Source organism: Glycine soja, chromosome 19, assembly GCF_004193775.1.
Source record: "Glycine soja cultivar W05 chromosome 19, ASM419377v2, whole genome shotgun sequence".
NCBI lineage: Eukaryota > Viridiplantae > Streptophyta > Magnoliopsida > Fabales > Fabaceae > Glycine > Glycine soja.
Window position 1 is genome coordinate 48,469,301 of NC_041020.1, and position 15,179 is coordinate 48,484,479.

General features: G+C 33.4%; 2 protein-coding genes across 3 annotated transcripts; both read right to left on the reverse strand.

Moving 5' to 3' along the window:
• Window positions 1-1,584: 1,584 nt before the first annotated feature.
• Window positions 1,585-4,676, reverse strand: LOC114399867 (microtubule-binding protein TANGLED-like). The gene is made up of 4 exons (XM_028362081.1): window positions 4,436-4,676; window positions 3,865-4,007; window positions 3,401-3,465; window positions 1,585-2,618 (listed from the first exon to the last, which is right to left on the reverse strand). Exons 1-4 carry the CDS (start codon window positions 4,514-4,516, stop codon window positions 1,738-1,740), a joined length of 1,170 nt encoding a protein of 389 aa, XP_028217882.1. The 5' UTR covers window positions 4,517-4,676; the 3' UTR covers window positions 1,585-1,737.
• A 1,182-nt stretch (window positions 4,677-5,858) lies between these two features.
• LOC114399150 (kinesin-like protein KIN-14S) lies at window positions 5,859-10,731 on the reverse strand. Of its 2 annotated transcripts, none has more exons than XM_028361277.1 (13): window positions 10,568-10,731; window positions 10,408-10,479; window positions 10,275-10,316; window positions 9,737-9,882; window positions 9,510-9,606; window positions 9,158-9,421; window positions 8,774-9,053; window positions 8,202-8,363; window positions 7,800-8,015; window positions 7,667-7,704; window positions 7,278-7,441; window positions 7,064-7,177; window positions 5,859-6,964 (listed from the first exon to the last, which is right to left on the reverse strand). In XM_028361277.1, exons 1-13 carry the CDS (start codon window positions 10,572-10,574, stop codon window positions 6,083-6,085), a joined length of 2,484 nt encoding a protein of 827 aa, XP_028217078.1. In that variant the 5' UTR covers window positions 10,575-10,731; the 3' UTR covers window positions 5,859-6,082. The 2 variants fall into 2 exon arrangements, with proteins under 2 accessions (XP_028217078.1, XP_028217077.1); XM_028361276.1 differs by having other exon boundaries at window positions 9,737-9,885.
• Window positions 10,732-15,179: the final 4,448 nt, after the last annotated feature.

Consider the following 15,179-nt stretch of genomic DNA (forward strand, 5'->3'; position numbering starts at 1 on the left):
AGCAAACTTAAAATATGATAGCATTAGAACTATAATCTAGAATTGTTAATTTCAACTTTTTTTTTTTATATAGAAACAAAGTTGATTAAGTCATTTTTCTATGAGCGGCACAAAAGAAAATTAAAATTTTATTGGAGGACATTAGCTATGATGTGATTAGATATGACAGAGAACTATGGTGGTGAAAGACATCGGGACATTTGCAATGGGAGTTTCTTAACTATCAGTTTAATTCAAATAAGAATTTTGTACTACTGGAGAACAACTATGTGAGAGTGAGACTCATTTATGGGTTTGCCAACAGAAACAATTAGTTCTCTCTCAAATGTGGGGTTATCTTCTTTCATGCAATAGTTTCACGTTGCTTTCACATTATATTGCAATTTGACATTTTATACAAGAAAGTTTCAATTTGACATCTTTTTGAAGGAGTTTTTAACGTACATACAGTGAAAAACAATATAATTAACGATTAAAATTTTAATTTATAAAATAATTTACATTTCGATAACCCTTTCAATTTTTCTTGTTGTGTTTCGTTTATTTGTTTTCTTAATTTATAAACAAAAATAATTCATTATTAAACTGTCGCAAGGAGAGAATAAAATTATACACTCAACGTGAAGCAGTAAAAAAGATGTAGACCATAGAAAAGGATCTATTTTGGGAGAACAAGACTTGGATCCTCTCTAGCCCAACTCTCTTCAATCTCGATATCTTTATTTAGGTCAAATGTTTTAATTTCGATTAAACTTACTTTTAATATCCAAACTTCAACTTTGATCAATTTAATTTTAAACTTAACTTTAAAAACAGTGGTTATTGTCCCTTCTCAAGAAGAAAATCGTCTGTAAGAAAAGACAAAAATGACTATTTTCTAAAATCCTTAGACTAAATTAATCCAAATTAAAGTAGAAGAATTAACACAAATTTTTATCAAAAGTACAAAGACTAAAAATATGTTTAATTCTTTTTATTTTTTTCATCATCTGTCCTCATTTCTCCATTCACTCTCTCCTTGCTTTTGTTTTTTTAGCTGTAGAGACAAGACATGGGAGTCGGGAGAGGATCTATTTTGAGAAAACAAGACTTTGGATAATTTCTGATACAATTCTCTCTAGTCTCTCTATCTCCCTATTTTTTTCTCCATCATCTACCTTCATTTGTCCACTCTCTCTCTAATTTTTGGCTACATAAAGGATCTATTTTGAGAGAATAGGTTTTCGATCCTCCCCATAACACAACTCTCTCTATGGGTTAGGGGAGTTACACGATTGGAATAAGATGTGAAAGTTGCCTATTGATAGTTAACCAATCCATTACCTTTTTTTGGTAAACCAATCCATTAACTGCATAATTAAAAAAAAGTATTTTTTATCCATTGTAAAGTAAAAAAAAAAAAATCATTTTTACTGGCCTATATACCATTTGGGTAAAAAATCATATTTTCTACTAGTAAAAAAAAATGCAAGTTAAACCATGAGTTTAGGGGCGAAATTAAGCTTATTTAAACATGAGTTTATGTTTATTCAACATGTATGTTTATAAAATAAGTAAAAAAACCAACACGTATAAAAAAAAGGATATTCACACAAACACTCTCTAGGAGCTAGCATTATTTTTTAAGTTAGAAGCTTATTTACTACTCTAAAAAGATAATAAAAACCCTTCAAACTCTTGAGAATTAAGATATTATTGACCTCATCAAAGCTTAAAAAAAAAAAAGAGAGTAGCATGTCACTTTGCTGGGCGTTGTTTCAATCCACTTACTAACCCATCGCTTTGCTGTGCCCTTTTCCTGCTCTTCAATGGTGAAACAAATCTTGTTGCCAGCCTTGAAGGAGAGAAAGATCGACATAGTTTTGATGCAACTGATCTCTTTGGAGAACACTTCCTCAAATTTACTACCCCATCACTTTTTTGCACAGTTTTCTTGCTCTTTATTGGTGAAGCTAATAATCTTGTTGCCACTCTAGGAGAGAAAGTTCGAACCCATCTCTTTGTTGGAGAACTCTTCTTGCTCAAACTCAAACTTGTATTTGTAGGTCTTGTGGGTGAAGAAGAAATAAACATAATTGATGGGTTTTTTACTTTGACTTGAACTTTGGAAGCTGCTGAAGGTGGGGACATGATCAAACACTTTTGTTGTGTTCCTATGTTTCTTGATATGACATGAGATTTTGTCTTGCAAAATAGTTGTTGCCTTGAAGAATGTGTAGACAAGAATAAAGGTTTGGGGACAAGCACTGTCTTGTTAGTACTACTGCTAGCACATGCCCTATTTGGCAAACACTTGTTATTATTCTCTTTGTCAAACTCTACTGTTCTTTTTGGAGGAGAAACCTTGAAGTTAATCCTTGAACGAGCCCATTGAGATGGTGGGGTATCAGAAAGTGGTTTAATTTGCTTCTCTTTCCTCCTTCTAGCATTGAGTTGTGTGTTTTCAGTGTCAACTTTCTGGTTTGACCGTTGGGACTGTGGAGTTTTTGGTTCCTTGGTGGCAGTTTTCCTACTAACTGCTGAGACTATTTCGCTGGCAAATTGACTTGCCTTTAAAATTTCTCCAACAGTTTCGCCAACAAGCATTGAAGGCAGTGACATTTGCCTCCATTCTTTACCTGAATAAAGATTACATTTGCAAGTGAAGGGGTAAAATAGATGAATTGCCCTTTTGTTTTTACAGATAAAATAATGAATCATTGTACATTATGGTCGATTCTAAAGTGAAGTAACTAATTTTGGGGTATACCGGTGCGACAATAAAAATAACCGTAGGATATATTAAAAAAATATTGAATGACTGAGATTTAAGAAAGGACACTGGATGAGCAAGCTATTTTGATACATTATTTTTTTTATAAAATATTATTTTTTTTCTTTTTCTTTTTCTATCTTCCAGCTTTACCCTAACCATTCTTCTGCTGCTAGCAATGGCACAAGACCCAACATCAAATTTCATTCAGATTTCCAAACCAAATTCTAAAACTTAATTCATTCTAAATTTTATATTTTAAACAAATTACACATTATCAATCTCACAACAAAAACATTACGCCCCTATGTTGTTGAAAGAACCCAACGTTAACGAAGACATGGCTGCCACCGATTGAAGCCCTTCAAGAGATCAAAGAAGATAGAAAAAAACAAAAAAAAATAATTATTTTTATTTTTTAATGATTTAATATAATTCTTTTTTTCTTACGGTTTTAAATCCACTACTGGTCGTTTCAGGGGTACACGGGTGAGGGAGGGAGAGAATTTTGGACTTCACCCTAGAAGCCACCGTACATTATATTAACTAATGTAGTCCATGAAAAGTAAACTGACTTTATTTTTGACAAAAAGACTACTTCATGGCTAAGAGTATAACTGTATAAAAAAGAGAGAGAGGTAACAAGACCTTCTGAATTTGTTGGCTTAGGAAACTTCCCCGGTGGAGATCTTCTTGGTGCATCATGCTTGATCCTTCAAAACATGTTTATGTTTATGAACAATAGTATAGTTACAAGTAGTAAGATATTTATACTCTTAATCAATAAAAAAACATTCATCATGTGATTTTTAAAATAATTATTATGAAAGTTTAATACCATACTTAATAATACTCAACGAAAAATTATTGGATAATTTGAGACCGTCGTAGTTTCAACTCATCTTTGTATCACACATGTTATTAATTTTTTTTATTGAAAAACTTAAATACATGTTACATAAAAATTGACAGAGACAATAATAATTTCTCATATCTAACACCATACTTAACAATGTTTAATTGGGTGACAATTTCATCTATTCTAATCAAATTTCATTTTTTATAAACTAATCTTAAAATTCAAATAGAATGTAACCAAAACCAAAATTTACCTGACTGATTCTTGCTTGCACCTTAGACTGGTTCGCAGATAACCTCTGGTGCTGCGAGGGCTGAGACTTACCCCTGAGACAACCTTATTTCCACCGGCCACCGTGTACTGAAGTTCTTGTAATCGAACCATGCACTGATCCACCTTCAAGGGCCCACAACAATTCACTGTCAGGGAAACTCGGATTAAAAATATAAGGTTTAATTACTTATTAGTTCTTTATATTTACACTATCTTTACATATAGTTATACTTAAAAACTACTCATTTTACTTCTACACATATTTTTTTTAATCTGTTTAAGTCCTTGCCATTTAAAATTGTCATATAAAATTATATAAATTAAAATGGATTAAAAAGTGTATATATAAGAAATAAAACAAGACAAAAAATACATGCATGTATAGAGATTAAAACGAGTGGTTTTTAAAGATAAGAAGTAAATCGTAAAAATTGAGTAATTAAACCTTAAAATAAACAAAAAGCAAACAAAGAAAGGAGTGGTGCAGGGTGGGGATCTAATTCTAATTTATGAAGTGTCATTAGAGAAAATTAGTAATGTATTTTAGTTACCTTGTTGAGTGTTTCTCTGATTAGAGAACGATTGAGAACAGCTAACATTTTGTTATGCTTTGGTGGGCTTCTAGCAACCATCTTTGGGAAGTGGGTCTCAAAATTTGAAACTCACTCGGATAACTCAGAATCTGAATTTCAGACCTCAAAACTTGTTCTTCCAGATTCCATAGTTTGGCTCCGAAGTGTGAGAATTCAAACTAAACGGTCCCCTCCTTTGCAACGTGTTAGACTATCCACAGGAAACGGTAACGATTATTATTGAACCGTTCTGTTTTCTTTTTAAAAATAACAAATCGCGTTACTGTTTTCAACTCAACGCTTTTATTTGGAAAAACAAAAAAAATCCAAAAACTTAAAAAAATCGTTATAATCTACTTATTCATTGAATACATTTCTTTTTAAAGTCGTTAAATTACAATAATTGATCATTCAAATTATAAAAATTACAACAGCAAAAAATAGTTTTAAAAACTGGCACCATGGATCATTTCAATTCTTAACGTTAGAGATTCTTAAGCTTTTACATGTTTTCAGAAATCAAATTAATTAATAATTATTATTATAAAAATAATTAATAATTATCAAATTTAGAAATTAATAATCATTATAAATTCCAGGAACAAAATCAATTGATTTGACAATGTTACAAATTAAATTTACCAATGAGACTAATTTCAAGAACCATTTTTTTTTTTATGATTGTCAAAGTTAAAGACTAACTTTTTCTTTTCTTTTAATATCACAGATCAAATTGATTGGTGATACTAATTAAAATGACTAAACCCACTAAAGTAATGTTTTACTCTTAAAATTTTGCGTGTATACAAGTAATCCATTGTTTTAATAATAAATGAAATATTGAGAGGTTTTATGATAAAATGGCTAATAGAAACCAAGTCCTGGATTCATATTTCCTTAAAAAATGTCTCATATTTAAACTTTTTCAATGGAAAAAAATATGATTAAAAAATTATTAAGTAATCAATCAAGCTTTTTCGACAAAAATTAATTATTAATAAAACTAATAGGCATGCACACCTATATCATGGTAAAATTGATCAATTAAATTTTGAAGTTGTCTCTTTGACGCTAGTCCGTGAACAGCCGACCGTCCTATTGTAAAAATTGGAGCCTCTTAAAAAATCTACTAAATTCATCAAATTGTTTTAAAGGATCAAAACGGCCCGTTATTAATGCAATTCCCTGTTGGCTCTCTGTAAAATATTCGTTTGGGCGGGGGCAAATAACCAACCAATTGGTGGAAACGTTGTTATGGAGGGTGCCAAAATGGAAAAATTGAATGGAGTACCTGTGCTAGTTTTATTTTACGGGTTCAAGAGATGCTTGGCATTTAAATCTGCACGAATGAAAAAAAAAAAGCTTGAACTTGTGACACAACAGAAATTTGATTGAACAAGTATTAGAAGTATAATGAACAATGGATATTAAACGAAAATAATTTCAATTTATAAAACCAACAGTAGTAAGACAGACTATCAAAATTGAACTTTTTTTTTCCACTTCTAAGGAATTAATTTATTAGTTCCTTGCATTTGGGTGGATGGCCGAGATGGCAAGAGTGATGAAATCTGCTATTTTTTCAGCCATTTTTCCTATGTTTTAGAAAACAAAGATCATAGCATTTCAGTAGAAAGGCCGAGATGGTATAACCAATGACTTTCTGCTGCTATTTTTCAAGCCCTTCAGCTTGAGAGGAGTCCACACTAAGGGTTTGCGTCTTTGATGCCTAGGGCTGCCGGCAAACTTACTGCTGCTCCTCATCAAAGTTGGTGATGCTGTCTCGACTGAGGTTATAGCTTCTGGCAATGGGGCAAACAACCTTGAATACTGAGTTTCCCTTTGGTTCCTTTTCGGTGATTGCTGAGTGGGGAAACCGAGTGGAGTTCTGACAGGACAAAGTGTAGCTACAGAAACACGCCTCCTTCTAGGCTGAAGGGCCTGTGATGCTGATGGTGGGGGTGGGGGTCTTACAGCTATGGATACCCTCCTTCTTGGTTTCATAAGGTCTTGTGTGTTAATTGAAGTTGTTCTGGCAATGTTTTCCTGTCCATCCATGGAAGAGCTGCATGAGGGCCTTCTCGGTGATTGCTGAGTGGGGGAACGGAGTGGAGTTCTGACAGGACATAGTGTAGCTACAGAAACACGCCTCCTTCTAGGCTGAAGGGTCCGTGATGTTGATGGTGTGGTTGGGGGTCTTACAGCTATGGATACCCCCCTTCTTGGTTTCACAAGGTCTTGTGTGTTAATTGAAGTTGTTCTAGCAATGTTTTCCTGTTCATCCATGGAAGAGCTGCATGAGGGCTTTCTCTCTGGTGGTGGAGGTAAAATGTTAGTAATTCTTCTAAGTGGCAGTCTTGGATCGAGCGGTGGCTTCTTCATGATTTTCCGAGCAGCTATTGACTCCGACATTGTTGAAGGTTGAGCTGAAACTGCTGCAAGTGATTTACTTTCTTGTTTCAGTCTCATTTTTCTCTCCTCTGTCACCTGGTTCTCAAGATCCCGAACCTTTGAAAATTCAACGATACCTTCGGTGAGTTATATTTCCAAAATGAATGCATTAATAATAGCATCTAAATAAAAAGAGACAAGTGTAAAGGTTTGTGCCTTCTCTTGAAGATTTCGGCACATGAGTTCTCTTGTAGTAAGTCTCATTTGCATTGCCTGCAAGTTATCTTGTAATTTTCTAGTTTCCTTCTCATCATGTTTGACCTTCTCTACCTATTTGTGATCAAATTCCCAGATTTAAGAATTAAAAATCAGATTTATTAAACAAAGCTTCTCTTGTTCTTAATAATAGCACAATTAGACTCTAGCATACCATTTGCTTGTACTTATTCAGTTCAGTAAGGTCCGTTTGCTTGCGGGCTGGGCCACTCTCAATTCCTCGTACACGTGTGGCAAAATTCAGAGAACAAAGTGTCTCTGTTAAGTCTGCTGCACCTGGACTTATCTGGACAAACATTAATGTTTTGCAATCACCTCCTGCATTTCAAATTTTCAATCCCAGATCAACATCATAAATAATGAAAAAAAAAGAAGAGAAAATGCACTCACCAACAGACCTTTTAAATAATAAAATAGCTACGAAGTTGCAATCTAATGAATGCTTTTTAATCCAAGACATAACAACATCACTTATAAAGAGCGCTTGAATTAAAATGTAAATAAAACAATTGAGGAGCATCAGGCTGTGAAATGAATCCTCACCTAAAGAGCTCTGGAGTATATGGGTGAGCTTTGAGTTCCTATTTGAAAAAGAAAAAGAAAAAGAAAAAGAAAACTAGTGAGAAAAAGAATGATTATGTAGAGGATATTATATGTTGAGAGATGAGAGAATTACCTGTAAGGTATGTGGGCTGATTTGGATGCAAGAGCTGAAATAACATCACCAAGTGCTGATAGAGACTTGTTTATGAATTGAGATTCCTTCAGTCTTTCTCCTTCAGCTTCAGTTTTCCCCACACGTTCACTGCCAGCTAAATCTACTAGCCAAAGGTGACTCCTTGTTTTCTGGCCATTGATTAAATTCTCCCCTAAAACAGTCACTCGCAACAAACTGCATGTTAAACAAAACCACATCTTTGTCATCATCAATGGTGAACGATTAATATCCATTTGCCAGCTTGTCCAATAATTTCACTCAAATTATTCAACACATTTACTGATGCATAGAATTATGCCTCATCCAACTTTAGAATAGTATACACACAAATATAGTTTATCTAAAATAAGCAAGACATACCAATGAGAACGACTGCTAAGCTCATTAGCACTAGTGGATCCAACAGATCGGGCTTGGTTTCCAGACTTCAGCTTTTCCCACACATCCACTGTTCCATAAACACGAGCTTCAATAAGTCCTGGGACTTCTTGGGTTCCATCTACAGCTTGCTTTATCTCCAACCTACATTTTATCAGATAAAGCTTACAATTTGTTCTTCACATCAGTAATAACACTTGAGAAACATTTAAAACGTCAAAGTTTCATGCTTAATTGGATTGAAAAGGAGGGGGAAGAAAGGTTTGAGATTATGACAAAATGTTAATGGGTTTTACTGTATATGCATTTTCAACTATGCTACCATAGAAGACAGGTGCAGAGATAATCAATTAAAGTCATAAGGTCTTTTAGTAAAGTTATTAGGTTCCACCAAAAGTCATGGTTAATTTTATCAGCATCTCTACCTTGCAAAGCAATATGCGTTTGGCACTCAGATTTTATTACATTAGCATCATGTGCAACAGTGTAAAAGTGAAAGCATTATTTCATTATAAAGCTTATCAAAGTATAGCTGAAGTTGAATGAAAACTCACTTCTTAGTAGGTTCAACTGAATTTTCCACCAAAAGATCTCTTATCTTCTCATTGTAAACCTCTAACATGCTAACAAACAATTCATATTTTATTACATCATTTCTCTCTTCAGATATTCGAAATAATTCCTCCAGGGTTCTATAGTTAACTCCCCTATGCTGAGGTGTTCCCTCCATAGTAAAGGTCTTGCCAGTTCCAGTTTGACCATATGCAAAAATGCAAACATTATACCCATCTAACACAGATGTGACGATAGGTATTGTTTGTTCGAAAACAGTCTCTGCACAATAAAATAATCGACACACTATTAATCATTAACCAACAAAAGAAAGAAAATTTCTCAACTGAAACTTAACCACCAAAAAGTTTTAATTTCTTATGTACCTTGGTTATCTTCAGGTCTGAATACATAATCAAATTTGAAGTGCTTTTTTGAAGAATCAGAGCAAATGACTTGGAGCTCATCAGAAGATGACTCAAAATTGACAACAGATACTGCTGATCCATTTGCAATTTCACTTTCATTTAGTGGTCTGCATCTACAGAAAACTCTGATATTTCCCTTTAGTTCAATCACTTCATTGTAAAGCCGCCTACGCTCAGAGGACTCCTCTACGTACTTTCTTTTCAACACTTCATATTCAGCACCTAGTGACAGATAAAAAAGATGAAAATCTAGTATAAAGTAATCACATGGAACCAGATATTATTATTCAATTTTAGGTTAGAGCCTTACCAAGAAGCTGAACAGACTTTAAAACATCTAGGCCTGGAAATGACTCAGTTGTGAGTTTCACTTGATTAGATAGGGCTACATGTTGTTTCTTCAAATTCTGATACATGAACCATATAAACCAACATCAACAAAAGCAATGATACAGAAGGAATTTGATTAGAAGTGATACTCCGAAGGATTTTGATTCTTTTGTTTGACCAAGCCATCAACCAACATTTAAAATTTACCTGAATTTTAGTACTCAAGTCAAGGATTTTCTTCAATATTGGGAGTGTATGATCCTCACGAGGAGAACATTCATGGATTCCATTGGGTATACTACTCTCATCCATATTGTCAGAGGTCTCATTGTTCAGTTGTGCTAATACATTATCTGCTGATATACCAAAATCCAAATAATCAGAGGGCAGAGGCAACATCGTAACCAGCTTTGTAAGATAAGAATCTTTTACTTCCTTAATTTTTTGGATAAATCAAATCTAAACCCCAAATCACATTCTCTATTTAAAGTATATTAGGTTTGAAATTTTGTTTGCACAAAATGAATGCCTATTTAAAACAGAAACTAATTTGGAAAATTAGAACAAGAAGATTCAATAATTCACATTTGCATTCCAGAATCGATTATAATAACAGTAATAATAATAAAATAGAAATTTATAAGGAGAAGATAGAGAACTGTTGCAGAGAAATAATCTCGTAGAATCAGTGTCTGTATACAAGATCTTACAAAAGCATTAAGTGGATATGAAGAAGGAGAAAAACCTGTTTCATCACAAGCTTCAGTTGATACGCTTGGCTGTGACTCTGAAATTAAACAAATAATCCAATAATTATGATTTTCCCAAACTTAAAAAAAAAAAAAAAAAACCTATATAACAAATAAAAGAATGGAAACCTGATGACGGCTTCAAATTGCAATTAATACCGAATCGATTGAACTTTTCTGTAAGCATCTTAATGATTTGATCTACAAGAATATTTACAGCAATTGTTAAATTTCCTCGAAGACAAAGCGAAATAAGAAGAAAGAAGGAAATGAAGGAAAGAGCGAGTACCGTCCATGACAACGTAGATTTTGAAGAAGAAGAAGAAGAGATGAGATTTCGCTGACGAATTCAGAGAGAGTGGGAGAGATTTTGCTTACGAAGGAACACCGTTTTAGCGAGAGGTATTTAGCTGTTGAATGGTTAAAGCAAAAATGAGAGTTTGAATTTTGGGATCGGACACTGAAAGCAGCTATCATGCAACGGCTACTCATACATACTAACAAATAATATGGGCCGGGCCGGGCCAGGCCTCTTATTGAATGCTAATGGACAACATCCCACACCCCCTACGGCAATTTAATGACTGTTGCTTTCTGCAGTCCTACTATTGGCTTCTTACACTTCTATTATGGAAAATTCATTCTGAAATATAATTTGTATTTCAGAATGGGTTTTTCCATAATGCAATGATAATTGCAAGAAGCAATAGTGGAAGTGTAAGAAGTTCTATCCCAATTTAATTTGCAATTTTTCTTTCCCCTCTTTGCATCTCTGTATTTTTCTTTATTTTTTTTATCAAAAATATTTTTGCCGAAAAATAACTTTTAGAACTTATATTTAACAATATATAAATGTCCAGAATTTATTTTTCATAATTTAGCTTTATAACCTTTCGAAAACAAAATTCTAAAATGCCTATAAAATTAATTCCATTCTAGAATTTAGTTTCCAAAATAATGTTGTAAAAATATAACAATTTTGGAAATTAAATTCCAGATTTGGTTTTATTTTAACTTTTGTTGCTGGATATTATACAAATAATTTTTTTTTTAGTTACTATAATTACTTGAGACATAAAAATTTATTGGAACACTATTTTCTATCTCCATTAAAGTGATTTTATAAAGATAAATTTATTGAGATATATAACATATCATTAGGTGTGGTCTATATATAATTTGTAGATATCATAAGTTTTATTTATTTCTATTCTTATGATGTCAAAATAGAAATAAGTAAGTCGTAACTTTTGTGAATGAGTATAATTGTGAATAGATATAAGGTTTAAAAGATATAACTCTTCATGAAAGAGTACTTGCTTGTTGTAAAAATAGTTATGGTCCTCAAATCATATGCATCAATTTTCTTTCCTAACTACCATCAATAAAGAAGATCAACACAATTATTTCTTCCTCAAACAATCATCCATGGATATGGATATGGATATGCTTCCACGTCAATCGCAATTTTATATTATTGATGATTTAACATAAAAGTTCAAGTGATGTTTATCATAATTCTAGTTTCTCATCTCACATGGTCTAACATTACATACTTATGAATTATGATAAACTTGAACGTCATTTTAATTATTTCTCTTGCCTTTTGCTTTTTTTGAGCTGGCTGAGACTTTATTTTGTATCCCATGTATCTCCCGGAGAGTCAGAGACTAATTCCAACTAGTCTAAAGGATATAGGAAAGACAGGTCGTGCCTCCTCTCTCATTCTCTTAACAGCAAAAAAGAAAATAAATATCAATTGACACTACATATGGTTTTGCCAGACATTTGTTTCCAAAGTCCAAATGCATGCATTTAAAAAGAGAACAAAAAAAGGAAGCAGTCAAGCAGAAATGATACGAAGACATCTAATTTGTCATCGGTTAGATTAACTTGTTTATACATGAAAAACAGGCATGTTGCATAGCAATTCTGCATGATATGTTGCATTACACAAACTTGCCACCTTGTCATGAAATGACACCCCTAGCAGCTCCCCTATCCTTACTAAAATCATAAAAGAAAGATACAATAAATGAGATATAAAATGAAAAATATATATATACATAGACATGGCAATGGGGCGGGACGGGTACGAGTATTGTCTCCCCAATCCCTTACTCCGACTTCCCAACATATCCCCATACCCGTATCCGATACCCGACGGGTATAAGTTTATTGTCCCATCCCGATACCCGTCGGGTACCCGTCGGGTATTGGATATCCCCGACCCCATCCCATACACCATTCAAATTAGAAAAATATTTTTTTTTGTAAAAAAAATATTAAAAATTTGATTTTAGAAAAAATAAATTGATTGTTAAACATTTATTTTTAACTACTTATATATCAATAAATTTATTATAGTGCGTATGTCTACAAAAATAGTTAAGAAAATAATATTAAATTATGTAAAAATTCTAAAATAAAATTAATTAGTAATAAAAATTCTATGCCTTTTGATTAAATTATGCAAAAATTCTAAAGATTTTAAGTGGCGGGGCGGGTTCGGGACGGGTCTAATAATCTCATACCTGTACCCGTACCCGACTTTTGTTTATCGGGGAAAACCCGAACCCATACCCGATTAACTCGGATATTACCCGTCAAAGTCGGGACGAATTCGGGCGGGTACCCATGAATACGGGTTTTCTTGCCATGTCTATATATGCATATCCGAAACTGTATGTAGCTTATATTCTTGGCGTATGTTTCAGAGAAATTAGGTATAAGGCTTCTATGAGCATCTGATATCTAGCAACTGGTAGTGTATTGTAAACCATGTCCCACCAATTTCAGTGCTATTGACTAGGGACAGTATATGGGCAGGGTTGCTATCCAAATGTTAAAAACAATCCACATGTTTGCTTGAAGATTTGGGTTGCTGCTTCTTTGTTTTTTGATATCGGTTATTCTCAAACTTAGCGTTAGTTATAAGTGAATAGAGGCATAGAGCAAGTCGGCCTCAGCTGATGTATCATAGGGTACTTCCAGTATACTGCAACATCAACCAAATGGAAACAAGAAATAAAAAGAATGTATATAATAAACTCCAGATTCTATATAGCATTTCAACGAAATTACCACAGGAATTGAGGCATTTTATATGCTATAGAAGATTAATGGGAAACCAGGCTAGCTTGTATCCTTTTAGTTTTATACGAGAAATAATACATCAACAGCCGGAATTGCTAATCTGATAAATTATCCTGCATCAGAAAATGATGTTGTATTAGCATCTCTGTTAAGGACCTGAATGAATGAAGTAATAATAACAATAATAGTTGATATCGGCGGCGGAGCAGTGAGGGTCCAGAGGACCATCTCTCAGACTGCAACTCGCTCTTGCCTTCTTCTTCTTAGCAAACACCGCAAAACTGCGACTTCCAAATTAATTAAGCTCATCATTGCTACTCTTTTCTGTGCTTCTTCGTATTGCACTTACTCTTTTTATTTTCTTACTGTTATAAATTAATTAAGTAATTAAACTTTGACTTGACCCCTTTATTCATTATATTTCTGCAGTTGCTCACATTTTATATTTAATTATAAGCTCCACGTTTTAGTCTAATACAAATGAAGTTAGTTTATTGTAATGATAATTTTTTAACACCTCTAAAAAATGAATATTTCTCTAAGACTAATTATTTCTGTACCCCTCTGATCCCTCGGTTGGTCGCTTTATCTTTTTATGTTGTTAATCTTCCATCCATGCCCGTATAATCAAACAGGCTGTTCGCAGACCGAGAGAAGAGAGCTCAAATCTGCATGGTTGAGGGCAGATTTTGAGGTTGCAGGAAATGGGTTTTGAGAAGTTGGTGGGTTCTTCATGATGGAAGGTATATTGAGAGAATCCATCCATGAAGGAAGATGAGCATTGAATTTCCATCTGGATTTCATCCATGAAAGGGAAAACAGGGAGGCTGATGGGGCGGGGAGGACCCTATTTCACAGACTAATTCTAAACCTAAGGATAAGTAAAAGGTTTATGCTCCGGTGCCTTTGCCTTTTGGTATTTTTTTAAATTATTATATTTGTTAAACAATAGATATTTATTTTCCAATAAAGAAGAGGAAGGATGTAAAAGAGTAATGAATATCATGGATTGTTAGGTCACAAAGGAGTGGTGGATCAACTTGACCTAATTCACCCTAACAATAGGTTAGGTTGGATTTGTTTGGGTTAAAAATCTCAATTCAACCCAACTTTGATGAGTTGTGAGTTGAGTTTGATTGGCCTCCTGAATAAAGAAATATTTAATTAAACAATCCATCAAATAAAATTAAAAACTTAACTTGATGAGTCTGTTCAATCGGATTATGCAGGTTGAAAAATTAAATCACACAATCCAAAGAAAGTTGTTTTGGCAAGTTAAATGAGTTCACTTGTCAAATTTAATTTGTTTTGACATCTATAACCAACATGAGACTATAACTTTATTGTGTGCCTTATAATCCACACAAAACACCCATCTTTCGTATATATTTTTTCTTAATAAAAATAATAGGACTTGAGTAAGGGCTGATACTAGGTTGTATGACGCTAACAGCTACCAAGTCATTAATTATTTATTCCATCTCACACCTTTTCGATAATAGGGATAGTTGTACTGTCACATAGGTATTTTAGCCACTTCCTTTAGTATAATAGCATGGTCATGTTTTTGAAGGGGAGGTAGACCTTCCACTCTTAAAACATATCTTGGAATTCCACTAAAATGTCTTTAATGGCTAGGAAAATACCTCCTACATTGTTTTGTTCTTTTGGATAAAATATGCACAAGTCATTGTTAGTGAACGTATAATACTAGTGGAGTAAGTCTGTGTAGCTGCAATACCCGTGCATCATTCTCTCTTATTTTGTATTGCACAGATTTACCATTAGATAAACAATTGCAAAGA

What these genes read in the sequence shown, in the direction of transcription:
- LOC114399867 (XM_028362081.1), bottom strand. Translation starts at nt 4,516, where the DNA reads ATGGTTGCTAGAAGCCCACCAAAGCATAACAAAATGTTAGCTGTTCTC. An exon ending in TCAGAGAAACACTCAACAAG is followed by an intron (nt 4,008 to 4,435) that starts GTAACTAAAATA and finishes GGGCCCTTGAAG; the next exon opens with GTGGATCAGTGCATGGTTCG. An exon ending in TAAGCCAACAAATTCAGAAG is followed by an intron (nt 2,619 to 3,400) that starts GTCTTGTTACCT and finishes ATCTTTATTCAG; the next exon opens with GTAAAGAATGGAGGCAAATG.
- LOC114399150 (XM_028361276.1), bottom strand. An exon ending in CAATTTGAAGCCGTCATCAG is followed by an intron (nt 10,317 to 10,407) that starts GTTTCCATTCTT and finishes GTTTAATTTCAG; the next exon opens with AGTCACAGCCAAGCGTATCA. An exon ending in ACTTGAGTACTAAAATTCAG is followed by an intron (nt 9,607 to 9,736) that starts GTAAATTTTAAA and finishes TTCATGTATCAG; the next exon opens with AATTTGAAGAAACAACATGT.